The sequence below is a fragment of the Pleurodeles waltl genome, chromosome 11, assembly GCF_031143425.1.
Source record: "Pleurodeles waltl isolate 20211129_DDA chromosome 11, aPleWal1.hap1.20221129, whole genome shotgun sequence".
In the NCBI taxonomy this organism is placed as follows: domain Eukaryota; kingdom Metazoa; phylum Chordata; class Amphibia; order Caudata; family Salamandridae; genus Pleurodeles; species Pleurodeles waltl.
This window is the reverse complement of record NC_090450.1, coordinates 704423102-704450749: the sequence shown is the minus strand read 5'-3', so window position 1 is coordinate 704450749 and position 27648 is coordinate 704423102. Positions and strand designations below refer to the sequence as shown.

Here is a 27648-nt window from a genome sequence, read left to right as displayed (position 1 = left end):
TTCATGCCCCAGCTCTTGTCTGATGCCAGTCTACCCTCTCTTGAGATTCTGGCCAAGCTACCAGACGAATCGTGTTCATTACCAGTCCTGAAGGGCTGCATACAGGCCCGGTGTTATAATACCCACAAGAGAAATATACACATGCAATGAATGAAAACCAGAAATACTTCCATGGTCTGTGATAATCCTGACAACATGAGGAGAAACTTCAGCAGTACTGTCCTATACCCTTTGCTTAGACTGCACCCGTCCTCAGGACCCACCAAATTCTCCCAGGGCAGGGGCCCCGAATTTCTTTATTTTTTTTATCAAACGAGTAGGAGTTGATACGAGGAGGGGGAAACCTAAACGGAACAGTGAGTGTCCTTGTGAGGAAGATGAGAACTTGAGGTGAAAGGGTGCCAAAGAGAAGATGAGAACTGTGTCTTAGACTGTTTATCGAAGTTGATTCGGGTTGAGAACTGCGCGGAAAGGGGACAGGAAACAGGTGGAGAGGAAAGAGAAATCTCTCTCATAAATGGGTGAGAGCTGGTTAAGATGGAAAGCGTCTTTCGGGGAGTTGTAGTGACTCTTGGAAGATGGAGGGAATTGTTACGCGGTATATAAATCAACCGTAACATACATAACGCAGAGACGCAGTGCCTGGAGGGGACCGCGAGAGCTTGCAGCGCAGCACACACGCCTCGCGGAGAAGCGCGAGAGCCGGAGGAGTGGAGAATAAAAGCCTCACAATGGAGAGTGGGAGCTAGGCTGGAAGTTAACATGCCTCACGGGAGAGTTACACGGCGAGTGACTGTAGTGGAGCCTGCCTCGCGGAGAAGGGTGAGAGCTAGAGAGATTGGGTTACGTTTCTCTTCGGGTAGGTATGGGTAGGATAGCTTGAGAGCATCACTCATTAATTGAATTTTTTATCCCTTTTTCCTTTCTTTTCTATTTTCGGCTGGGCAGTCGATTTTCCTCTCCGCACTGAAGGGCTCGACAGTAATTCCCCGAGCTGCTGAGCTAAGGCAATCATAAACAAGTTTTTTTTTGTTTTCTATTTTAAACCGGCGAGTGCCCCAGGGACTCGCTCCAGTTCCCACCACAGCGGTGATCGGATCGAGGTGAAGGCACGTAAGCATTTCTACGACTGCTGCTGGGGCTCACCTGCTCTGCATTCCCTGCGTAATGCGGCAGATGCTCGAGTCCCCACCATGCCCCCCAGGCAGTCCCACCAGTGCTAAGCAGAGCTCACATGAACTACCAAAATACCCCCTCTCCCGTGCCATCCACAGCTCAAACTACCACAATACTCTCATCCTAGTAGAGTGGCGTGTCATTGACTATAGTGGTGTGGAGTGCAGTAGAGTGGAGTGGTCTAGCATGCAGTCAAGGAAAGTGTCATAAAAAGGAGTACCATGTTGTACAGTAGAGTGTAGTGGTGTGTCATACAGTATTGGAAAGTGTTGTAGACTACAGCAGAGTACAATAGCATACAGTTAGTTGAGTTTTGTAGAGTGAAGTGGTGTACACTCAGTGTTTTAGAGTGTGGTAGGGTGGATTGGCATACAGTGTTCTAGAGTACAATAACAAAATGGCGTAAAGTGGCGTGGCATACAGTTGAGTAGGGGAGTAGAGTACTGTGTCACAGAGTAGAGTGGAGTAAAGTGGGGTGCAGTGGCATACAAAGAGTTGCATATAGTGTTGTAAAGTGGGCTAGAGTAACGGAGACCAGCACAGAGTAAAGTATTGTACAGAGGTATAGTGGGGAATACGGGTATAGATAGGAATAAAGTGTCGGTAAGTGGCATACAGTGTCGTAGTGGCGATTTGTATGAAGCACGCTAGTGTGTCAAACAGTGGAGCTGTGAAGAGTGGATTGTTGTACAGTAGCGCAGAGTGAGGTGAAGCCCCGAACACTGGAGTCAAGTGGAGTGGTGTAACTTAGTGTGGTATAAAGTATAATAGACTGTATTGGCATGTCGCATGGTGGGTAGCATGGAACAGAGTTGAGTGTAGGGTCGTAGCAAAGGTAATACATTGTTATAAATTGGAGTGGCATCTTGTACAGAAGAGTGGAGTGCAGTGTCACAGATTATAGAAAAAAACAGGTGAATATAGAAAGAGACTTGTACAATGGAGTTCACGGGCACAGAGCGGAGTATAGAGTTGGACAGTGGAGTGTACAGGGATAAAGGTGAGTATTGTGTCACAGAGTGCCATAAAGTGTAGTAGAATTTTATAGAGTGCAGTTATATGAAATGGAAGAGTGCTGTACAATGGAGTGGGGCAGAGTGGAGCGACATACACTGTAGTGGTGTAGAGTGGACTACAATACAGTGGAGTAGCATACATTAGAAAAGAGTACTGTGGAATACCATACAGTGGAGTGTAGATGAGTGGAGCAGCTTAGAGTGGGATAGCGTAGAGTGGATGTGTGTAGAGTGTAAGCGGGTAGAGTGTAGTGGCGTACAATGGAGCTGCGTACAGCAATAATGTAGAGTGGAGTGGCATAAAGTAGATCAGAGCTCTTTAAACTGAGGGGCGGGCCCCCCTGGGAGGGGGGGGGGGCTTAAGTGATCTCAGGGGGGCGCCAGACTCTGGCAAAAAGAAGCATTATACAGATAACAGGCCTTTGTTTTAAGCAGAAGCATGTTATTGCATTAAAGAATATATAACAGTACTTAACTGCAATGTTTAAATAGGTCTAGACATATTTAAACATTGCCATCATTATAAAATAATTGTGAAAAATTCTGAGGTGGGCCCAATGATTTCTATTTTTCAACTGGGGGTACGCGGCATTAAAAAGTTTGGAGACCACTTGAGTAGAGTCCTGTACAGTGGAGAGGCATAGAGTGGAACAGCACATAGTGGAGTGGCATTGAGTGGAGTGGTGTACACTCGAGTGGCGTATACTGAAATACTGTAGAGTGGAGTGGTGTATAGTGTACTGGCGAACAGTGGAGTGGCTTACGGATGTATGTGAAATTTAGTAGCAATGTAGATTATGGTGTGCAGAGAAACACAAAACTGAGGATTGCACTGCCTTGCGTTTCTCCAGATTTACCAATCAATTCAGGGCCATGCATGGTGGCCTTGTGTTGCTTTGTAATCTGACTGAGGTAATGCATTGCCAATGCTAAACCATAGGTGACACAAGGGTACTGCAATACAATAGTACTGCTAGGCCTTAGTTATATGTTGGGCCACAGTATACTGCTGTAACATTGCGGTGTACCATGGTAAATAGTGACGATAAGCCAGTATGTAGTTGGATAATGACTGCCGTATTGTTTTTACTACACTTTGGCTGTGTTCTGTGTTAGGGGTTTGGATATAGGTAAGTAGAAGGTTGTATTGTAGTTCCCTATCTATTACCACTTTATTTTTAAAGATTTTTGTATTGGTTTAAAGAATACTGTGCTAGTGCCTTGTAAGTCCCGTATATTTTAGGAAATGTTTCTTTTTAAAAAAAAAAAATTTTTTTAAAGTTGCGCTGTACTTGTTTGGTATTTTTTAGGTATTTCTGTAGTAGTCTGTACACTTTTTTCATACTATTAAATATGTTAAAACATGTAAATACACTTTATTACCCTGCATTTGTGAAATACAGTGTATTACAGTGTTTTTCATTTTTTAAAGGTATTTATTTCTCACTTTTTTAACTACTGCAGTACTTCCTAGGTAGTACTGCAGTATTCTGAAACTTTTTTTTAAATATATAGACAGGAACAGTTTCTTACCTGTAACTCCAGTTCTCTCGTAGGAGAATCTCCAATGAAGTCATAAGCACTGGATAGTCTCACCCACATGTGGTGACCCCAGAGCATATCTTCACAATATCTCTTCTTAAGTGTAATGTTTGCCTTTCTTTGGGAAGGCCTGCAGAGTCACTTAAGAGATAAAATTGTTATGCAGCCTATAGGAGTAGGCTACTGTGTCCCAATTCTTCATCTTAGGATCAAAAAGGGGTCAGGAAAATTATATATGTGTATTATGTCATGATGTTTTGGTAAAACAGCACAAATGCCCTTCACAAACCCTTTTTTGAAGGAGTGGGAAGATGAAGTAAAGCAGGACAGTGTAGCTCAGTGCTTCCCAAACATTTTCAAGCCGCGGCTCCCTTGACCTAATGGCTGCTGGCTGCGGCTCCCCATTATGTTACTTTTTTTTGGCTGGTGGGGGATGTAAGGCCGGCCTAGGTAGTACTTCCATTTTATACCCTGAAAATAATCGGGATGAAGCCGATGAAGGTATTGTAATTATAGATATAACCAAATAAAAAGGTAACAGTTGTTTAATAGAACACTATTATTGGCTGAGTCAGAAACAATAATCTTCAGCACTGGGGTCTACATGCCATATGGAATTGTTTTAAACTATTTTTTGTTTAAAAAAATGCTTTTGGTGCACTGCAGAGTATGCAATTTGCAGGAGGCCACCCCATTTTAAATAACTGCCGCCACCACCACCCACTGTTACTACTGTTGTATCAAAACATATTCTCTTGTGTTTCTGTAGTGAATAATGAAAAAATAATTGATTCGAACAGCCAGTCTTTTCTTGCACTTTGAAGATTTTTTAAGCCACTTTCTGCCACTATTTTCTTTTCTGTTTTGCCACCACTGTTGCATAACATAACACTGTCCATTAAGATTATGGCCATTAGTATTTGTGTGATGTGTATATGATGCTAAAGGAAATCATCACCAGTTAAAAAGGCTTTCTCTGGCTAGTTTATTATTGCACTGAAGGTTGAAAAGACATTCACCTGCCCTTTATAAGGATTATACTTACAATGACATTGTGCCTTCCTTTTACATTCAAGAAGGAGGGTATGTCAGATTTAGTTTTAATGTTTTTATAGCATGCCATCACTGTTGATGGCTTCAGAGATCAGTGTTAGGTAGACCGACAGAATGATGAACTTTAAAGAATTTCCGTTGACTGTCACCGATCACATCCATCCAGCAGTAAATGGAGATGTCTTCAGTGAAGACTGATTACACCTGCAGCTGTCTTACAGAGTACAAAGAATTATTTTAAGAAATTCACAAATATAATTGTAGAGTACAACTGCTACTGCCTCTAAATGACATTACTTTGCATTGAGACATTTCACTGTAATGCGTGTGCTTTGTTGCAACTGTTTTCTATTTCACTTAGTAAATAAAGAGTCTGTGTGAAACACTACAGTAATCCACCCGTGACCCTTTGGATGAGTGAGTAGGTGAAGGAGAAGCCTCCCTGCTGCCATGCATCATGAAGATTTCGATGTCCCAGAGAGGAGATCACTTGCCTGTCTGACCCCACGCCCCATAGCCTTCCCTCTCACACCTTTCATGCAGGGCTAGGAAATCTAGAGAGACGTGTGTTAGTGACATTCTTTGGTAAAGCTAGAAAGTGAGGCCTTCCTGCTGAGTAGCAAAATATATAAAAACAATACTTTATTTTCTTATCAGTTTGAGACATATCATGTTTACTGAGCTAGTATAGCGTTAATGTGAACTTCTGCTGTGCAGAACAAAGCATAAACATCAAAAGGTGACTGGGGCCCTAGAAAAAAAAGCATTTCATTAATCTAGGTGAATATTTTGCGAAGATCTTTCACTGTGAAGAATGCAACTTGATGGCAGAAATTGTTAAGCAATTACCAACAAACAGGATGAAAACCATGCCTAAGTAATTATTATTTGAACTTTGCAGCTGGCTCCTCGCTATATTTGGACTAATGCAGTGGTTCTCAGACTGTGTGTGGCGCCCCTGGCTAGTTTAGACGATGCACCAGGGAGCCGTGGCGCACAGATTGGGAACCACTGGTGTAGCTCCATAAGCTATAGTATATGAGTTAAAATAAAAGACTGTGCCTTTAAGAACCTGTGTGCTAACACTGTGGTAGCAGCAGTTGCGCTGGTGGAGTGAGCGCGCAAGCCCTCAGGGGGTTGCTTCTTTGCCAAACTGCAGCACATTTTGATGCAAAGTATTACCCATCGTAAGATGGTACATGTTAGCACCGTCTTCCCTTTCTTCACACCCACATATCCAACAAAAAGTTGATTGTCCACCTGGAAATCTTTGATACAATTGAGGTAGAACGCAAATGCTCTTTTTGGATCCAGACAGTGGAGTCTCTCCTCTTCATGAGAAGGATGTGGAGGTGCATAAAAAGTAGGCAGGGTGATGGACTGGCATACATGAAAAGGTGTAACTACTTTGGGAAGGAAGGAGGCCCTCATACGTAGCACCACTTTGTCAGGGTAAACAGCTAAAAATGGGGGCTTTGAAGAAAGAGCCTGAAGCTCACTCACCATGCGAGCAGAGGTGATGGCAACAAGAAATGCAGTTTTGAGAGTAAGAAGCCGCAAAGGACAATTGTGTAACAGCTCAAAAGGAGCATACATCAAGTAAGTAAGGACAAGATTTAGGTCCCACTGAGGCATGATAAACGGAGTGGGAGGAAACAAATGGGTGAGCCCCTTAAGGAATCTACCAACAATAGGAGACCTAAAAAGGGAAGGTTGGTCTGGCAATCTAAGAAAGGCTGAGATAGCCGATAAGTAACCTTTAAGGGTGCCCAAAGCAGAGCCCTGCTGGCTTAAAGGAAGGATGAACAAAAGAACCTCAAATAGAGAGGCAGAGAGGGGATCAACAGACTTGTTGGTACACCATGCCACAAATTTATGCCGACAGGCATATACCATTTTGGTGGAGGGATGCCTAGTTGCCAAGATAACATCATAGACTTCGGCCGGAAGGTCAAAAGCTGTCAACTGCCGCCGCTCAATCTCCACACATCAAGGCGAAGTTTGGACATGTTCGAGTGAAGGCCAGCCTCCTTTTGCTGCGACAGACGATCCACCCAAAGGGGAAGTCTGACTGGAGGATCTGTGGCCATGCTCAGTAGCTCTGGATACCATACTCTCCGTGCCCAGTCCAGAGCCACAAGGATTACTTGGGCCCGGTCGTTCTTGATCTTCTTCAGAACTCTGGGCAGAAGGGGTATAGACGGGAAGGCGTAAAGGTGGCCTGAGTTCCAACCGAGATGAAAAGCGTCACTGAGCGAGTGCCGCCTTGGAAACTTCAACGTGCAAAACAGCTCACATTGTGCGTTCTCTGTGGAGGCGAACAGATCTAACCAAGGCTTTCCCCACTGCTAAAGGAGTCCTTGCGCGATACCCCTGGATGGAGACGCCATTCATGATTGACTATACCTCGACGGCTGAGTTCATCTGCTCTGGCGTTTAGAGAGCACGCCAGATGTTGAACCACCAGGGTAATGCCCTGATGTGCCAGCCATGCCCAGAGGCACAGAACCTCTTGAAAAAGGTCCAGGATCCTACTCCGCCCTGTTTGTTGCAGTACCACATGGCAGTAGTGTTGTCCATTAACACCTGCACCTCTTTCCCTTTAAGAGAGGGAAGGAATGCTTTCAATGCAAGCCTGATCACCTAGAGCTCAAGAAGAAGGATGTGGGGTCCAGACTCCGCCAGAGCCCAGCTGATCTCTGCCTCTCCCACATGTCTGTCACTATTGTCAGATCTGGTTGGGGAAGGGAGAGGGATCTGCTGTTGACTCAATCGATAGCCACTACCTCAGATCTTTCACAGTCCCCTCTGAGGTCTGGACCATGACAGAGAGATTTCCCTGATGCTGCGCTAACTTGAACTTCAAGTCCCACTGCAGAGGCCGCAAGTGCCATCTGGCATGTGTCACTAGCAGGATGTAGGAGGCCATGAAGGCCAGCAGCCTCAAAGTCATTCTCACCAAAACCCAGGACAGAGGCTAAAACATCGGAATCATAGCCTGAATATCCCGGACCCGCTTTTTGGAAGGATAGGCCGAAACTGCTCTGTGAGTCAGGCGTGACTTCGGCATATTTATAGTGAACACCAGCATGTGCAGAACGTTTGCCGTAGTCTGAAGGTGGGAGACGACTTTCTGGGGTGTGTCCGTCTTCAACAGCCAGTCGTCGAGGTAGGGGAAGTCTGAAACCCCTAAACTGCGCAGATGATCTGCAACCACTGCCATTACTATTGTGAACACCCGAGAGGCGCTGGTAAGGCCGAAGGGGAGCACAGTAAATTGAAAGTGCTCCTGACCTACATGAATCGCAGGTAGCATCTGTGGGCAGGCAAGACAGAGATATGGCAATAAGTATCCTGCAAGTCCAACGCTACCATCCAGTCTCCTGGGTCCAAGGAAGACAGGACCTGAGCAAGAGTGAGCATCCTGAGGAAGAGATTTAGGGCCCAAAGGTCTAGGACAGGACGTAAGCCTTTGTTCTTTTTGGGCACCAGAAAGTAGCATGAATAACAACCACAACCTACTTCTGGCGCAGGGACACTCTCTATGGCGCCATTGGCCAAGAGAGTTGCTACTTCCTCGCAGAGAAGTGCCAGATGATCCTCCGCTAAGTGGCCGTAGGATGGAGGCATGGCCGGAGGGGCAGTCTCGAAAGGGAGGAAGTAGCCCCTTCAGAAGATCTGCAAAACCAACCTGTCCATAGTGATGGATTCCCAGTGGGGCAGGTGATCTCTGGTTCCCTGTCTCACAAACCTGAGGGATTCTGCATCCCGGGCCACGCAGGGGCTGAGTAGCGTGGGTGGCACGGTGGCTGGGAAAGGGACACAGCAGAGAGCCCCTTCCGTGGCCACGAAAGGGGCAAAAGGGGGACTATTGGGGACAAGGGGCAGTCGAAAGGTAGAGGGACTTAGACGAAGCTCGGGACTCCTTGAACCTCTCAAGCGCCAAGTCTGCCTTGTCTCCGAAGAGACGGATGCCATCAAAGGGCATGTCTATAAGGTTCTATTGGACCCCCCAGAAAAACCAGATGTCCTCAACCAGGTGTGGCACCTCAAAGCCATTGTCGATACAAATGATCTACCAAGAGAGTCAGCAATGTCTAGCCCACATCAAATAGTGAATTCCGCCGTGTCTCTCCAATCAGCAACAGTTTTGGGAGCAGATAGCCCAGGCCTCCTCTGGGATCTGCGGTAAGACTTGTCGACTGTATCCCACAAGGAGTGGGTATAGCAGCCAAAAAGGCATGCAGTGTTCACTGACCGCAGCGCCAGACTGGAAGAAGAAAACATCATCCTCCCAATTTGGTCCAGCCTCTTTGATTTACTGATCGAGGGAGCGGAAGGGAATGCGCCAGATGGTGAGGATCCCTGGATAACAAGGCTCTCAGGCATGTGGTTTAGGAACAGGAATTTAGGATCGTTCGGGGCAGGCTGATGGCAGCGAGCGATTGTCCTATTCACAGGAGCCCCTCTGCTGGGTCAGGACCAAGTACCCAGAAGGATATCAGTGAGGGCTTCACTGAAAGGGAGGAGAGGCTCCGAAGCGGAAGCCCCAGGCTGAAGCACCTCCATCAGGAGATTAGTCCTGACAGATACAGTGGGCAGTTCGAGGCCAAGGAACTCAGCGCCCTGCTGACCACCATAGAGTAGGAGGCTCTTTCTGCCGTATCCACGGTAGTAGGAGAAAGCATGCCAGCGTCTGGAGAAGTATCCAGACGTCTGGACTCGCCCAATTCCTGTGCACAGTTCAAGTTAGAGTCATCCAGCTGGTAGCTATAAGGGTCCAGCAACCCCTCCAAATCCTTCCTCGTATTCGTACCCATAGGAAAAAGGGTCCGAATCTGACCTGGGGTGAGAAGGCCCCATCGAAGTCGGACGCAGCCTCGGCCGACTCCGATCGTGGGCACAACCAACATCGGGAGCGTCGACGTCAAAGGCAGCACTGGGGAAGATCGCAATGGCTGAGGCCGAAGATGCCAGCAGTGAACCTGAAGGCCCCCCATCCGAGCCCGCAGGCTCCGCAGGCACTGCTGGGGAGCGGGACTGCCCAAATATGAGACACGTGGCCTCATAAAATTCTTTTAATTGGGCAGGGGTCGCTCCTGCTCCCGGGAAGTCGGGGAGGTGCGGAGCGTGCCCAGAAGTAGGTTCTGCGGACAGACGCCTGGAGCGTCGACGTTCCACCCGGGTTGCATCAGCCAAGTGATGCGGTGAAGTCGAAGAATGCCTTGCCTTCTAGGACTTCGTCTTCTTTGCACACAATTGACCTGAAGATTTGGAGGACGACATGTAGTAGTGACTCTGCTAACAGTCTCGAGACCTTCTTCTCAAGCGAGACCGTTAGTGATGCGGAGTCAAGCGCCAGGCCGCAATGGACTTTAGGGACTGCTCCCTCAAAGCCTTCGTGTGCATGGCCCGGCACTCGAAGCACAACTTCGGGTAGTGGTTGAGCTCCAAACACCACAAACAGATTCGGTGGAGATCTGTCACTGACATCATGCGGTGACAGTCCTTGCATGGTTTGAAACCGGTTTTCGGGGACACCAAAAAGTCACCAAAAAAGTGGACAAGTGTCGAAATTGGTCAATAAACTACCAGAATAGCTTTCTCTAAATCAGCGCGTGGCACGGAAAGAAAAGAACTGACGTCACTGCACTGAGGCGGCCCCTGTGCACGACCCCGATGTCATCACAACAACCACGACGCCAACGACGGATGCGGAGTCGACCGATTCCACCTGACGGCATGCAAGGGTACTACTCAAAGAAAAATCTCTGGATCCAGTCTAACGCCTTGGGGACATTCTAAGGTACGGAATCTGCAACTAGAAGTCTCTATCAGACTTGGAAAGATATGTCCTTAAAGTCAGAGATTGTGTTCTGCAAGTAGGATACAGCATCAGAGATTGCATTTAGCTTTTGATAAATTACATCAACCCTGTGTTTAGAAGTAACAGTGGGTGTGGACGGACATGGTGGGCTTCAAAGGGTTGCTGTAGTGAGGGAACTGGGAGCCAGTAGTGACTGGTGTATAAAGGGGATGATCAGGCCATTAACAAGGACAGTCTGAATTGTTGCAGAAGGCGTTCAGTTGGTACCAAGAGGCTGAGGGTCAGATGAGAAACATTATGAGAAAGAATTTGGAGTGTGCCTGTGAATATTGGAGGGGCTGACTGAGTTGCAACATGACTTATCAAGGTAGAGGTCTGGTGATAATTATCATCACAGTTAACATTGTCAATGTGGTTGCTGAGTTTGTTGGTGATGTTGGTAACTTACTCGATGTCAGTGAGGCCATCAGTGGAGCTTGAAGTGGAAGTAATCGGTGTACGAAGAGAGGTAATATGACTGTTGGTGGTGTTAGACTGAACTTATTTAAGATGGTTGAAAGTGTGAAGATTTAGGTCTGTAGTTTGTAGCATGATCTTGCCACTGCTAACATTGTTAATGTGAAAGTCACAAGCCTGATTACCAAAACGATAACAATCAAAGATGACTGACCATTTCCCCAATTCCCATAATATTGCTTTGGCAATTTTGCAACTGAAGATGGCTTCAGTCATCAAACGTTGTAGAAAAGGCTGAAGTTGCTACACGGATTTTTGTCTGCTGCTGCGAACTCTCAGTTGTAATAGGGATGGGACCTCACATAACTGACAGAGGTGCCCCCAATTTATTTTCTAGAGTTTATGTTTTCTTGAGGAGCAAATACAATATTGCAGTCCAAAGGTTCAGCTACTGCATCTTTTAGATGGGAATGTCAGGATGATCCAGTGTGTCCTGTCAGTAAAAGAGAAGAAGTGGACTTGACCCAAAAGTAGGAATTTGAGCCACCCGTGCAGAGCTAGGGTCGGTATATCCAGTATTATATCGGTTTTAGACAGAACGCCACTCCGTAATGGCCACAACAACCCTCCTGTAGACTGAGGAGAAGGTGACTATCCATGAAGAAAAGGGAAGACGTGATATGAAAATGTCACTTGAAAATGCTGTAACTCTGCATTACAATGACTGATCTAATTTTATCATTTTGGTCGTATTTTAACCATAAAATACTTTCTGATCCTCCTAAACTGGTCCTGGGGGTTTGATGCAGGTGTTAAGACTGCTACTGCTGGCCCTTAATACAATTTTTTTGATGTTGCCTTTCATCTCTGTCTAATGCTAGTAATGGGTAGGCGAGGCTGTCTTAGAGAAACATTGGATGGGTATTGATGGAGTGGGCCTTGAATGGTTCAATTCATACCTAATCGACAGATCACAGAAGTTAAAAATGGACTCCAACGTCTCAAAACCAATTGCCTTCACAAAAAGAGCTCCATTCTGGCCCCTATCTTCTGTTACTTATTAATCAAACCCCTTAGGGACAAACTAAAGAATTCAGGGATCCGTTATTATTGATATACAGGTGATACACAAATCCATCACATGGTCTCCCTCCAAATGGCACTTCTCACCTAGCCAATACTCTGAACAGCTTTCAGGACTGAATAACTGCCCAGCACTATAAACCATTGAAACAGATTTTTTTCTTATTATCCTGACTTGTCCCATTGACCACTGCTAAGGCACTCCTGTTTGGGTTCAGTCAGCATCCTCACCTGGAAATCTGTCACAGTCAACAGTGTCAAAACTCTAGATGTCATGCATAGCAAAAAACTCAATCTCAAGTAACAAGTCAACACCATGGCCACCAATGCACGTTTTTAACTGCGTACGCTCTGATGACTTTGTTGCTTCATTCCTGAATAAAATCTCAAAACGCTAGTGCAGTCTCTGGTGTTGTCGGGATTCAACTACTGCAATTCTCTACAAATTAAGCTTATTAAAAACATCTTGCTCTACTAAAAACAGTTCTATATGCAGCAGCACATTTCGTTTCTGTGACCAAAAGGAATAAATACATCTCTCCTGTACTGTTTAAGCTTCAGTGGCTTACCGCTAAAGCCATAGCCATACACAAAAAAGGCCTTCATCATTCACAAGACCCTTCCCAGCTCCACTTCAAGATACCTGGCTGCGAACCTAGAGAGAACTGGAGGGAGCATGCCATGAAATAATGCTGAAGTTCTGCTCCTAGAATCCCCAAAACTGAAAGATGTATGGCTCAATCATCTTCTGGAATGGCTACCGGAGTATGGAACTTCTTATCTCCACTTTATCTTCACTAACTCACAGACAATCTTTAAATTGCCCCCAATCCCTATTTTGAAAGACAGTTCAGTCAATTTATCTCCCCACCACCCCTCTCAGACTAAAAGTTTGCACTGAACCTTGTCTTGAAGCTTACTTCTCTACCTTGATTTTGTATTATATCTCATTTACAACTGTACTTGTTAAAATCTTGTAACGCAATATTTATAACTGGCCTGTTTACATCTTGCTACTCAATATTTATAACTGATGCAACTTATAATTATCGTGCAATATTTTATTTCTATTGTAAAGTATTATAACACCTTTAGGTAATGCCCACGCTATAAAAAATTGCGGTAAAAATAAATAAATGCATTTTAACTTTATTCTCAACCGCAGAGCACATCTGAATCCAGTCATGATTTTCGGATAATACAGCCCAAAACCCGCACTCACCGATGTTGGAATGCTTTAGAAGGCGGCAGATTCGTGCCTCTCGCTCCAATTTCTGGTGGTCTGTGGAAACAATAGAGAGAAAAGCAGTCAGATCCCGGGCCTTCTCCAAAAGTCATTTCAGCTGTGGGAACAAAACAAATGTTATTTCATAGCCCCCGTTCCTGGCAAGCACAAAGAACACCGCTACAGTTGCCTATCGCTGCTCTGTGAAATGACCTCTCGCGACAAAGGGTGCCTGTGCCAACATACTAAGTCAGAGGCGTCTCCAAAGACCTGTACAGCCCTTCCATCACGTGGGAAGTATGTTAAGACATATAAACCTGTGCAGATATCGAGGTTATTACATGTTATTTTATGGGATATTTTTATCACGTGTTAATCTTCAGTGCACTTGGTATTCTTTCCCCAGAGATATAGAGGACTGCTGTAATGTGTCATCTTCAATTGATAGCTGTACCCTACCTTGCCAACATCAAAAATGAAAAGAAAGTGCTAAGAAGCAGGTTAGCACGAATCTGCAGCAAGGTCCGAGATGAGCAACTTTAAAGAAACACTCCATCATCTCATGTTTAAGTCAGGTATTTCAAACAGGAGTTTCCAAAATAGGCCCAGGAGAACCAAATCTTCCAAACTTTCAAGATAAGCACATGTAGCAAATGTGCACGCAATTAATCTAAATCAAAATCATTTACATGATCAGAGGTGATCATAGAAAACTCTCACGGGTCCAGCCATAGAGGACACATGTTGGACACTCCTGTAGGGACTACTATAAGTCTTGCAAAATGAGGCCAATATTAGGAGAAAATGGGATTCTTTGTGGTAGTATCGCATTTTGGTAAATGTGTTTCTGCATTCTGTGATCAAGATCTTAATGCGAATTAAGCATTAAGTTGGGCATAACATGCAGATACAGTTCTCCTACATGTTTTTCTTCATTTAAAGGGGCAGAGTTAGCACCAGATGGTGCTCACAGGTGCAGTTACGTTGTTTCTATGTGCAGCCATTAGACTTGCCAGTGGTAAGCAGAGGTAGGGGATTCCTACCACCGGCGAAGAGTTGAAAAATCTAAACACATACTGCGCCACTGAAATGAAAAATGTTCATGGGGCCACAGACAGAACTAACACACCTCAGCAGAATACGAAGAGTTTTCAAAAGGTGAAGCAAAGCTTTCCCTGTTACAAAAAATAAAAATCTTATGAATTTCTTTAGACTATATTATTTCTAAGGAACGGTTAATGAGTAGACTTCTACAACTTTGATTAAATACTACTTAACAGACTGTAGCTTTTTCTAGGTAATTTGAAAGCACAACTGCAACAAAAGCTGTCATACTACGCCTGACAGATGACTCCAATATGGTCAATTTGAGTATATGTAAAGGATTTGAGAAGAAAATGCAAAAAACGTCAAATTCAGCAGCAGGAATTATAGGGAAGTGCCATCAAAAGCCAATATCATGCCTCCCATGAGAAAGCTACTCTGACTGCTCAAAGAGAAGCAGATTCCATTCAGAACAGTAACTCTGGCACATCCTGCTTCATGGTCAATACGGAAGTCTCAGTAATATTATCTTAAAAGGACATGCGTGTCGTACAAGAAAATAGTAATAACTATGCATCAATTTAAGAAATCTGCAGTCAAAGTAAAAAAAAAATTATTAGCAGGTTCTAGAACAGTGGTCTTCAATCTTTTTAATGCCACGCCCCCCCAGTTGAAAAATAAAAAACTTTGCCCCCCCCCAGACTTTTTCACAATTATTTTAGGAAGATGGCAATGTTTAAATATGTCTAAACCTATATAAACATTGCATGTTTCTGCTGAAAACAAAGGCATGTTATCTGTATAATATTTCTTTTGGCCAGAGTTTCCCCCCTGCCCCCCCCCCCTCTGGGATCACTTGAGGGCCCCCTAGGGGGGCCCTCCCCCCAGTTTGAAGACCTCTGTTCTAGAAAGACCCACTGCTGGAATTGAAAAAGTACTACTGATGATATCTATATACTTTTTAAAATCTGAAACATTTAATTGTAACTCGTAGCACCCTCTAACTGAAACATGATGCATACTAGTGTGTGGGTACTTAAAAAGATTATGTACTTTAAAACGAATTACTAATTGCAATTTTGAAGTGAGAAATGAGTCAAGAGCTCAAATGGGTTACTCATAAGAGCAGAAAGAACCGGGTCAAAAAAGACACTAAAGGATTTATTCGAATTAGTTTTATTCTTAAGTAGTGTCAGCGTTTCCTTGCTTCATATATACTTGAAATTATGTTATTTCTAGCTATTTAGTTTGTTTTCACAACTAAAATCAGTAAAAAAAATAGCTGTATAAAAAATCCCACTAGAGACCAAGAATGTGAAACAGCTTATAGAAGAGTTGTAAGAAAATATTTCTAAGAGTCTATCAAATTAACGTTATCCTTTAAACAGGTAATAAGTGGCACACCATTATTATATGTAAATGGAATTCATATCCTTGGTTATGATGACTCATGACAACATGTGTACTATTTCTATTTACATTGCTTCTTAGCTACATCATTCTGGGCAGCACATAAATTGGCTAGATTATTTTTGCACATGTATGTTTGCATAGACTAACTTTACAGCAACACGTAGGTGCAAGAAGGTGGAATCCATGCAGGATTTTTTGGAAACTACTGAATTTGCAAATTAGCTTTAAGTAGCTAGGCTATTTTATGTGCATATTCTAAAATGTGTTATGGATATGAACCTCTAGACCTTTGTTTTTTTCACTTTGCTTTACAGGAACCATGATGTTAAGCTCAGTGACGTAACGGCGTGAGGGGGCAATCAGCTACATTTGAATAAGCAACTACTATTGGAAGGGCTAGGAAATTATTCATGGATTCATGGTGACAGGAGGAAGCCTGAGAGCCAGAAGTAACAAAGACAAGTTACTTCTTTTACAAAGAAAATCTAGGATGATTTTCTACTGTATCTGATCTTCTGAAGACTGGTGTTAATGAGTGATTTAAGCGGAAACAAAATAAAGTGCTTACCATGCACCGGCTCTAATTAGGGAATCTTCTCTTGAACCCTGCACTGAGCATTCAATTTCTCAATATTATCTGGGAGGTCCTCTGACTGAGAAACCTGGCACGTAATGGCATGGTACTGCCTGAATAGCGGGACTGCTTTAATAGTCCTATTGCTTCATAATAGACAGCAAAAAAAGGAAATTGTTTTTGAGTGCTGAGTACGATATCCACCTCTCCAAATAACTAGGAGAATTAGCTTGTCTACCACAGAGAACATGGCAGTTCTGCTACTAAGGAAATATTGAATGTCTTTCCTCGATGGAAAAGGGTAAAAGATTAGATTGCCATGAATTTAGACTTCAGTGACATCCTGTTTGATAGAGTCTAAAGTGCACGTGCACTATGGTATATACAATGGGCTCCTAAGCAACAGCCAGCGATATCTCAAATTGTTTTCTGCAGAAGTAGGTCAAGGCGATCTGCATGGTATTATAAAAAAGGGGTCTTCTTCCCCGAGAGCTTCACTGCAAACAGTACACCTATGCTACTACGTACAATTCATTTACAGCTGCTGCTCAAACACTATTCAGGTGTGTCACCACAGCCAGTACTATAGCTGCCCTACAGCCATTGCTACAGTTCCGTTACATATACATTACGAAAGTTTGACCCCATTCCTTATGGCTCCCTCATAAATAGAGATCCTAGAGTCAGACTCAAAAGTAGGTTGAGGAGGGCTGGACTCAGGTCCGAATTTTAGGATAACCACTGACTCTGTAAAGGAGTTCCAATTTGATTAGTTGGATATAACTTTATCTTAAGTGGACATCACAGAAATCTTGCGCAGAATCGCCCTCCAAGAACAATGACTAACCATAACCTAGCCTCCTGCCTATTATTCTCTTCCACCCAACATCCCTATACAATTCCCTACAGCTCTTTGACTCATTCGCTATTGGTTGCAGCCTACCACTTTTGGGGGGAAAATGTATTTATTAGCATTTTGTTATAGACAACATACATCAATGTCAGCAAATGGGGCTAGGAAAAAAAGGGGAGAAGAACAACACAAAGCGATTATAGGTACAGTAATGTGTTGTATTTTACCATCCATGTACGACCTCAAATGTAGCAATTCTAACAAAACTTTTCCCATGTTGAGTGTGCCCTTTGAGCGGACCACAGATTGGTTAGGCAAGTAATGACAGGACACCTAGTTGCAGTGTCTTAGGCGAAATGTCGCAGGGGCACGTGATTAGACACAGCTCATCGGGCAGTTGTCCCCAATGTGTGGCAAACCTACGCTTGGCTAGAAGAAGGAGCATGGCAGTAAGTCGGTGGTCCAGAGGTGGACTCACATCCTTGACATAGCTCTGGTGGCCCATCAGAGGATTCTTTGGTGGGGAATGGCCTGTAATGGTATGTATGGCAGAGAACAGCCCAGCCCAGAAATCCGCCACTTGTGGATACTCCCATGCAAGGAATAAGATGGAAGCCTGCGGTGCAACGCATCTAAGACATTGTGCGTCTGCCATCAGTCCCATTCAATGAAGCTCTATCTGGGTGCTGTAGAATTTGTGTAGGAACTTAAAATGTATTAGTCGCAGTCTATAGTTGGGAGTGAGGGTCACTGTCTTTCTGCAGCTGTAAGACCATTGGGCATCGGTGATGGGCGGCTCAATGTTTGCCTTCCAATCAGTGCGCACCACCGTCTTTCAGACGGGTGCCGTGGCCTGCATAATGGAGTAAATGCATGTAACCAGTTTGTTTGGTGAGGGATTTGTGAGTATGTGCTCTGGAGCCTGAAGCGCAGGAGGAGGAGTGGGGAAGTGTTATGTATCGTGCACAGGTTGCCCAAAGTAGGAGGTATAGGAGGATCTCCAGAGCAGTTGGGTGTGCCATACCGGAAGCCTCAAATGTAGGTATGAAGTGGTCTTCTGGGGTAGTAAGGCCTTGTCTGCGCGCCCTTGCCCTGGCACACTCATCCTGCAGGGGCAGCAGAAGGGAGTTGTGCCCAATGGGTACAGAGAGAGAGAAAGGCATGAAAGCCTGGTGCATCTTCTCATGCCATTCCACACCCAGTGCACGCACTCCACATTATCAATCTTGGTCTTGTCTTGTAGGACAGATAAAGAGCTGAAGTCAGGGGGCAGGGTGAGGCATGGTCTGCCTCGATGGCTGTGTATGAATGAAATTGTGTCAGGTAAAGCCAGAAGTATATTTATTGTGCCTGGAAGCTGAGTGCATATAGAATCATGCCGGACGTGCCCATTCCCCCTAGTCAAGCGGCAAGGTGAGTATTTCCCAGGAAATCCTGGGTTGCTTGCCAGCCCAGGCCAGTGCTACGAGGTAAGAGCGCAATTGCTGCATAAAGTAATCAGTGAGTGGGATAGACACAATTAGGAAAAGGTACAAGAACTTTGGAAGGATCACCATTTTTGCTACAGCTATCCGTCCCACACAGATGACGGCAGACGAGACCATATCGGGATCCTGTGTTCCAGCCATGCGAAAGCGCAGCCGTAGTTGGCTCTTCAGAGATCATCTGGGTCGTGGTTAAGCTGAATGCCCAGGTAATGGACCAGGTCAGATGCCCACTGTAGTGGCTATTCAGAGGTGAATGGATGTGTGCAGTCAGTGAGAGGGAAAAGTATGGCTTTGGTCCAGTTAACCTGATACCGAAGAATCCCAAAGCATATAACTATATCCACAACCACTGTGCTTAATAATCTCCTCATCCCACTCCATTGCATCACAGAAACGTCTTCCAGTAGTGAATATTTGACCTACAAATCACTGCTATCAGGTCTGTCAGTCTAATTAGTTCAAAGAAAGGAAAGAAATAAAGTTTATAAAAGCAAGAATGCATTAGGTTGACACACAACAGCCCTGGACTGGAAACTGTGTCTGTAATGAGATGGAGTGAGGAGGTCATCCTACTCCTAGCTCCATTTTAATAATATGTGAATGGTTGAAAAATGATCTAGGTTACTTTATGGCGCTTGCTATCACAGTTCTGCAGTGCTGTAAATAACTGTTATTACATTCCAACACAAAGGTAGTCCTGGGTGTCCATCAGATAGGATACACATACTTTCACCTTCATATTGCATGCTTAGAAGTATGATAGATTTTGCTGTCTCTTGTAGTTCGATAGCAAAAAAAAAGTGAAGAATAGAAAATTGTGAATTATTCTGAAACTTGCGAGGACATGGCTTGGCAGCTTGACATGGCCTCTGCTTTTAGGGTCCATCGTGACAGTTCTGTGCATGATTGATCCCTGTCTGTAATGGGGCAGATGAGCTAAAAAAACAATGCCATTGAATTTGTCGAGATTAATCACCACCAGTTGTTTAGATTTATCTAAGCATTATTATCGGTTACTCTTTTGCTGTCCAAGTGACTCGCTTGTCATTCGATACACATTTTGATGATAATTTTCTTAACAAATGCTCGACATCTTTGGGAGCCTGAGAAGAGGAGGGCTGTTTTAGTTGTTTTTTTTAACTAACTAACAATGGAATTCGTGACCGACCGCTGCCGACACAGAAAATGCCCCAGCCCAGATAGCCTTTCAGAGGCATCGACATGTTGGCAGCCTTTACATTTTCAGGGAATTTCATTTTGACAGCATCACCCAATAGCCAGGGTAAGGCATGAAAAGGTAAGTCCAGCCTTTGGTCTGACATGCGCCAGAAATTTTTCTGTGAGATTTTAGTATTATCATTCCAGAGATTTTTAAGGAAAGAACCTTCATTCGTTAACATAAAAAATGCACAGCGACTGGCTGCGACGTCAGTTGGCCAGAACTTCTGCTAGTGAAGGTCGGTACCGTAAAAGCAAACGATTTGCGCCTTGGAAGGTGATTGATCCTCTGTACGACGTCTTCGTGTTTAGTGTGGCATGATGACAGTTTATAACGCCAGACTGTACATTCTTTTATTGCTGGACGAATACCTTACAGGCAGCAGAGTATTGCATAGTTAGTGGCAACATATAACGGCAGTCAACATGTACATCTCGCGCCAAACCTCTCCCTAAATCTGAACTAAAAACTCCTGCAGGGGGCGGGTGCCTAGCAACGACTCTGCTAATCAATATGCAAGAACCGAGCTGCTGCTGGGCGCCCACTCCCTGCAGCAGCTCCACGTCTCCGCGCTGCCTGTGGCGCCGGCTCATCTCTGCTGATGCTGCTCCCCAGCAGAGTCTGGTCGGCTTGCTGTCAGAGCTGATTGACACTTCATTCCCCGTCTCCCTGCTGCGATGTCCTGCGGGCCGGGGCTGGAAAAGAAAAGAGGGCGAAATAGACTGTTGCCACTCCGTGGTATGTGCTGGAGCGAGGTCGGGCCTGCTGAGCTGCACAATACTGCTGTATCTGAAGAGCATTGTTAAAATACAGGCCGAGTCCATTAATGGTGGATTCATGGTCGTGCTGCATAGGAGAAAATCATGCAGCGGCACTCGGAAGGGGAAATGCAGGCACTGGGTGAGGGAGGAACATATCAAAGCAATCCATTGCTCGGGGGCAGCATTTTCAGTGGCACTGGGGCTGTTAACGGAGGAGGTCTTCAAAGTCCCACAGGCAAAGAGAATAACGACCCAGCACATACGCCTTTGTGCATGATGCTCGCCCTTCTGTCTGTGATCGTGAGAACTCTTTGGACTGTTATTTTCATGTGCTGACAGTGGTAGGAAGCAGCCGGAAGGTGCCACATAAGTAGTATGTAAACCACCAAAGCAAACAGGAAACCACGTGGGCTACAAAGGGTCAACACTCTTGTACTGAAACCGTTAACGGGGATTAATGACCCGGTTAAGAGCTATGCCGCATCTCCTAAATACCATGGCCCCTGTAATTCCCACTTTTCGTAGGCTTCCCTGCCCGGATTTTCTAAGAATCACAAAGAATTGCCAATGATAGGGCAGAAGCGGCTTTATAGATTGATGATTATCGACGGACAAGAAGTCTAGAAAAATGGTGGACCACAGCAACAACTAACTGTACCAAAGGTGGGCTACTGTAAAACAAATAATGGTACATGATAATGGGCTAACACGCATTCTTAAGATAAGTAATAGGTTCTTCGCGAACATCTCAGGATGGTAATAAGAGAAAATGGAGCAGGATTAGAGCTTTTCCAAGTAATGCTATTTAAATTTAATTTACCTACTTCTTTCAGATAGGCAGATAAAATAAACATACACAAGGAGTGAAAAATGTTGATGAATAGGACGAATACAACACTAATTCCACCACAAAGATGGAAAGATGAAACAGACTGAAAAAAAAAACTATTACGACTGTAAAGGAAAAACTGGGGATGATATATGGAATCAGCGTTTACTGTACCAATTTGGATGCTTCACATATTTCTCCACACATTTTACCCAATACATCTCCTCAAGTTTTGGTTGGTGAAACCTGTCGTGGGAAAATTGTGGTTCTGTAAAGAGAAGAGCTCAACCATTCTTTAATAAACATTATACAACGATATTGACACAGATAGGTGGGGTGTTTATTTAGGGAGCCTGAACAACGACTTCCTGGATGGAGAGCTGTTTGTTGTTTTGGAATGTTGGACTACTTGTACAGCAAGACAAATGTTCAGGAAAATGGAACTGGTCGTGCTGGTTTGTTTATGTGAAGGGTCAATCTGTAGTGCTCACTAAGTAGTGGTGAACTCTTCCTGTATACAGGATGTAATGGGCACCCACAACCTTTGACCTGACAGCAGCAGATGAAACTGAACTGCAACAAATTTGGTGAGCATAACTATTGGAAAATGAGTTTGACAAACCTGTGGAGTTGCAGTAATTACAACATGTGGTAAATGCCACAGCCTGGGGTAAATAACTCATTTAGTGATTACTGAACAATTTGAAACTCTGATCTGTGCGCAAACTCCAGTTTGTGCAGGGATAGGAATGTACTCCATTAGTCATAATCATGGAATGTGATGGAGCCTTTGGGTTACACCAGCTCAGTGTTCCAGTGAGGACGCTTCTGTTGAAACAGTCAGGGCCTTTTATTTATGGCCAAACCACTGTGTAAAGCTTATTTTCAGAGTCTTTTATGAATCAAGCAAAATTCTAATAATTTAATATTAAAAGTGGATAAAAGAAAATGTTTCCTAATTCCTACTGAGGAGGGGTCAAAATATTATTCATCACCTCGGTTCTAGGGTCTCATAAGGCCTGGGGTCTGGTAGACTAAGGGGCTATCCTCTCATGAGCTACTGGTGGCAAATGAACAATGTTAGCGAACACGGGAAACTTGAGTATCAGACTAGCCCTCGTTTTAAGTGACACCAGATTAAAAATTGACAGAACATCTGAACCGTTGGCCACAAACTGACAATTCCATAATTGCTGGCTTGCTAAAAGTTCAGGCTGTTTTTAGTTAGGATTTGTGGGTCAATAAAATAATTCAGACTGCTGATTCTTCAAAGGAGTAGGCAAACTAATCTGAGGCCACCTATGGCACTCCCACCAACTCGGCTGTCTATACTTATGTGTATTTTCTGTACCAATCTAGCTGTAAAGCAACAGAGAACTGTAAAAGAAACAAGAAAAATGGTGTGTTATGCAATGAAATCAAGTAAGATTTTGTTTCAATCATAAGTACCTTCATTTGAGGTTGACATGGATACTCCCAGATAAGATGTTATTTGAAGAGGAAGGTTTTCAGCTGTGTCCTGAAGTAGAAGAGTGGTAAGGATAAGGATTGTCAGATCTTAGCCCCGATGGAGTCTCATACCATGGATGTTTACCAAGACAAGACCAGTTTTCTAATTTTTTCCTTTTTGAATTTCTATGTTCTAAAGTGAAAATCAACAGGCTGCAAGATTTGCATCCACCTCTAGAGGTCTTGTCTGCCAGGTAGGGCAGTGTAGTTGTAATTGTATTTATATAGCCCTTCCAAGGGAAGGCATTGAAGCGTTTTTCAGCGACTAGCAGGCTTCTCCAAAACACAAAGTGGATTTATGGTAGAGTAGTACAGGGAAATATAAGTTGTCAATTGGAGCGGTGGATATGTGAGTGTTAGTTGGACTGAATAGGATATTGAAAGAGGTACAGGATTCGACAGAGTAGTGAGTTGGAGACAGTTAAAGTTTTTTTCCAACAGTGGGACTAAAATAATAAATATACAGATGCATAACTACATAAAAGGTATAAATGTATGTGGAAAATAATGGAGATATAAAGTTGGTAGATATAAAGTCTCACATGTACATGCATGAATAAATATTTAGAAACTTCAACTTTCAAGTGTTGTTGTACATAAAGCTGATTTGTTTGTTTATTTACTTTCATAATTTTTTGTTTTTTATTTATTCATTTATTTATTTATAATTATTTATTTTTACTTTATATTTTTTCACAATATTTCAAAAGTGAAGCACTTATAGATACACACGTTTTTTTAAACAAACTTTATTGCTTTTATAAATCACAATGTACATATTTCAGTCAGCAAAATAGCATAGTAATATTACACCACATTCAGCTTTCTTGGCCATGTATTTGGTTGCTACTATAATCAATGTTTGAATCATCAATGCAACATTTAACATAATTTAAGATGGCACGAAATGTAATAAACAAACACGGTCCCACCCCCTCTGCTGTCTTCTGCTTTTTAGTCCAATAATGATGGGTTGGTATGGATGGTCACAGTGAGCCATAGTAAAGCAACGTGGGTATCACATATGCAAGTGTTAGTTCTTGTGAAATAGTCAATATATGGTAAATAATAGTATAACCACTAAGCTTCGGGATAGTGGGGGGGACTATGGAGATGGTTTAGGAGAAGCTAGGTAGCAGGGCTATTCAGGGTTGTACTATGGGGAGGGGAATAGCACATTAGGAGGTCCCACCGTACACATCCCCCGAGTGCAGGCAAGGCGTGTTCCAATACTAGCACAAATAGGAGCGGGGATAGGGGGCATCCTTGCCTGGTCCCCAGGTCTTTTTTATAGGTGGTTGAGATGAGACGTCCCGTTAGAGCTCTAGCCATTGGTTCCATGTATAGCAAACACACTCGTTTAAGATATTCAGCTGGTATCCAAAGTACTGCCAACATGTAGTCCCAGCTGAGGGTGTCAAATGCTTGTTTTATGTCCAGTGAGGGTCAGCCCGCATTCCAATAGTGTTGCTTGGTGGTGTCCACTAGCTTAAATAGACGACGTATGTTCAGTGAGGTGTTGCGTCTAGTTCCAAAACCGCTCTGGTCTGTATGGAGTAAACGCGGAAGGAAGAGGAGTAGACAGCCTGCAAGGATCTTACTGAGGATTTTGTATTCTGTATTTAATAAGGGTCGTGGCCCGAAAGATGACATATCAGACGGCAGTATACTGGGTTTTAAGAAAGAGGTCACCAACGCTTGAGTAGTCGGGGGAGAGTACCCGATGTGAAAGAGGCATTATAGAGGCATTATATAGTCTCTCTAGATGTGGGACCAATTTATCTGCATAGGTGGAGTAAAATTCCGCCGGTAGGCAGTCTGGACCAGGGGTTTTATTGCGTGCTAAGGCCCTGATGGCTTCTCGTATTTCATTATAAGGGATAGGGGCATTTTGGGATTCCCTCTCTGTTGCCAGTACCCTGGGTTGTGTGACATGATCAAGGAACGCTGCTAACTGTGCACAGTCGAGGGAGGGGGAGCTGCGTATAAGTCAAGGTAATAGTCCTAGAATGCAGTGTTAATGGCAGTCTGTGTTATTGCGGTTTCCCATGAGGGAAACTGTATGGTTAGGATGGGCATCGGTGATTGTTCTTGTCATATCAACTTAGCCAGCAGCTTCTCTGCCCTGTGCGTTTCCGCATGCATTTTCTGTGTGTAGGTCCTGAAGTCAATAATTCTGAGGTACTCTAAAAGTTCTGCATAGGCCATGTTAGTGTCTTGGAGTTGTGGTTCATTACTCATGTCAAGCAATGCCAGACGCTGAAGTGGGCCTAAACTGTTTTCTACTTGTGTGAGTTCTCACCGAACTTCTGCCCTAGCACCCACTATTGTACTAGTGGGCCCCCTCTAATAACAACTTCACATGCCTCCCATTCAGTCATCCGTGAGGATGCGGTGCCCTCATTCTCTTGGAAATAATGAAACGCCGCATCCTCAAGATGGGTGGGCTTGAGTTGCCAAGTTGGAACTGGGGTGGGAGTCTGTCCCCTTGTTAAAGTAATTTATGGTGGGTTGTGGTCAGATAGTGTTTTGCCTAGATATGTTGAATCCGTAATCTGTGGCTGTAGAGAGGATGGGCAGAGGAACCTGTTGAGGCAGGAGTGTAGGGATTGGGGGGCGAGTAGAATGAGTATTCTCGGAAACCATTAATGCGGTTGCGCCATACGTCAGTGAACCCCCAATTTTGTACCCATTGTTGCAACATTTTAGCTTGCCTAGTTGGGGCCGCTGTCAGTAGTGGGCGGTGAGAGCAGTCTAGGTGGCTATCCAGTAGTGCATTACAGTCCCCTTCCAGAATCCATGGAATATGTGCCAATCTGCCAATATGGACGTGGGATGTGAAAAGTACTTGTCCTGATCCTGATTTGGGGTGTATAAACATCCTAGAACCTCAAGTATCCAATCCAGGCAATCTTTTAGAAATACATCACAGCCTTCTGTGTCAATTTTTTAGTCCTGGATTTGCAGGTGCACACCGGCTTGGCACCCAGACCATTGCCCCCTCAAGCGTAAGTAGAGCATGCTGTGGAAAAGAGCTGCCCTCTCTGCCTGTGATGCAGTTTTTGGGCCTCTGGGCTGGTAAGATGTATTTTCCTGAAGGTATGCTATATGTATATTGCATCTGTGCATTTGTGCTAATACCCAGTGTCATTTGCGAGGAATGCCTTGTTCCCGTGCATTCCATGTAAGTAATGTGGAAAGTGGGTGCTCAGCGTCTTTGACTCTGCCAATTTTCGTTGACTATCCATGAGCAGAGTGATGTCTGTGGTGATGACCCCAAGCTGTTGCTCTATTGCCTCCCTGGAGTCGAGTATTTCTTGCAATATAATGTCCAGTTTGTCCATGGGGGGAGTGGCATCTCGATGGGAGGCACATAGTCGGTAGACCACATTGTGGGAGCCCTCAGAGGGAGCGGAAGGTGAATAAGAGCGTATGTCTAGTTAAGTTTGCTTGGTCTTAGTGCACCCCGTTGTGTGTCTCCAAGGGGAGTCCTGACAGCACGAAATAGACTGTGTTTTTTTGCCAGCACTGACGAGGTGTTGTCCATCAAGTCAAATGGTTAGGCCTACTGCGTTATATGGCCCTCTCTCCGGGGATGGTCACCAGGCCAGGGGGGTAGCGACAGTGTACATGCAGTGCTCTGCACCAACTGGGTGTATGCCCCAGTTCTAGAACTAAGGCTTGATTTTAATGAGATCAACCCCCAAAAGACTGTGTCCTGAGTGCAGGCAAGGCGTGTTACCGGCCAGCAGTGATACTAATATGTCGACAGGAATGATGGCTCCCAATAACAGCAATCCTTGATACTCCCATCTGTGGCGCCTCGGAACCACAATCTCAGGGCCAGATCTTTGATCCCTAAGTCCACAGCAAGGCAGATGGGCCACGGGTCAGAGACTCCCCGCGTCTCCTAGTCACTTAGGCCCTCATTCTAACCCCGGCGGTCTCAGACCGCCGGGGCCAGGGTCGGCGGGAGCACCGCCGACAGACCGGCGGTGCCCCGCAGGGCATTCTGACCGCGGCGGTTTGGCCGCGGTCAGAAAGGGTAAACCGGCAGTCTCCCGCCGGTTTACCGCTGCCCTTAGAATCCCCCATGGCGGCGCAGCTTGCTGCGCCGCCATGGGGGATTCTGACACCCCCTACCGCCATCCTGTTCCTGGCGGTTCGCCCGCCAGGAACAGGATGGTGGTAGGGGGTGCCGGGCATGGGCACGGCAGGGGCCCCCGTAAGAGGGCCCCACAAAGTATTTCAGTGTCTGCCTAGCAGACACTGAAATACGCGACGGGTGCAACTGCACCCGTCGCACCTTCCCACTCCGCCGGCTCAATTCTGAGCCGGCATCTTAGTGGGAAGGTTGATTTGCCCTGGGCTGGCGGGCGGCCTTTTGGTGGCCGCCCACCAGTCCAGGGCAAATCCCAAAATACCCTCAGCGGTCTTTCGACCGTGGAGCGGTATTTTGGTGGGGGAACTTCGGCGGGCGGCCTCCGCCGCCCGCCGAAGTTAGAATCACCCCCTTAGTCCCTTATTCTCAGCTCGAAGCCGATCGCCAATCCATGCCAGGCCCACGGCCCCACCCGGGCG

General features: G+C 44.8%; 1 protein-coding gene across 29 annotated transcripts in view; it reads right to left on the bottom strand.

Annotated features, from left to right (window-relative positions):
- CAMK2B (calcium/calmodulin dependent protein kinase II beta) overlaps positions 1 to 27648 on the bottom strand; it is a 704764-nt gene that overhangs the window by 520247 nt on the left and 156869 nt on the right. For all 29 annotated transcript variants that reach the window (XM_069214308.1, XM_069214317.1, XM_069214303.1 and 26 more), the window contains exon 3: positions 13376 to 13435. In XM_069214308.1, coding sequence (XP_069070409.1) covers positions 13376 to 13435 — 60 coding nt within the window. The remainder of the gene's footprint in view (positions 1 to 13375; positions 13436 to 27648) is intronic.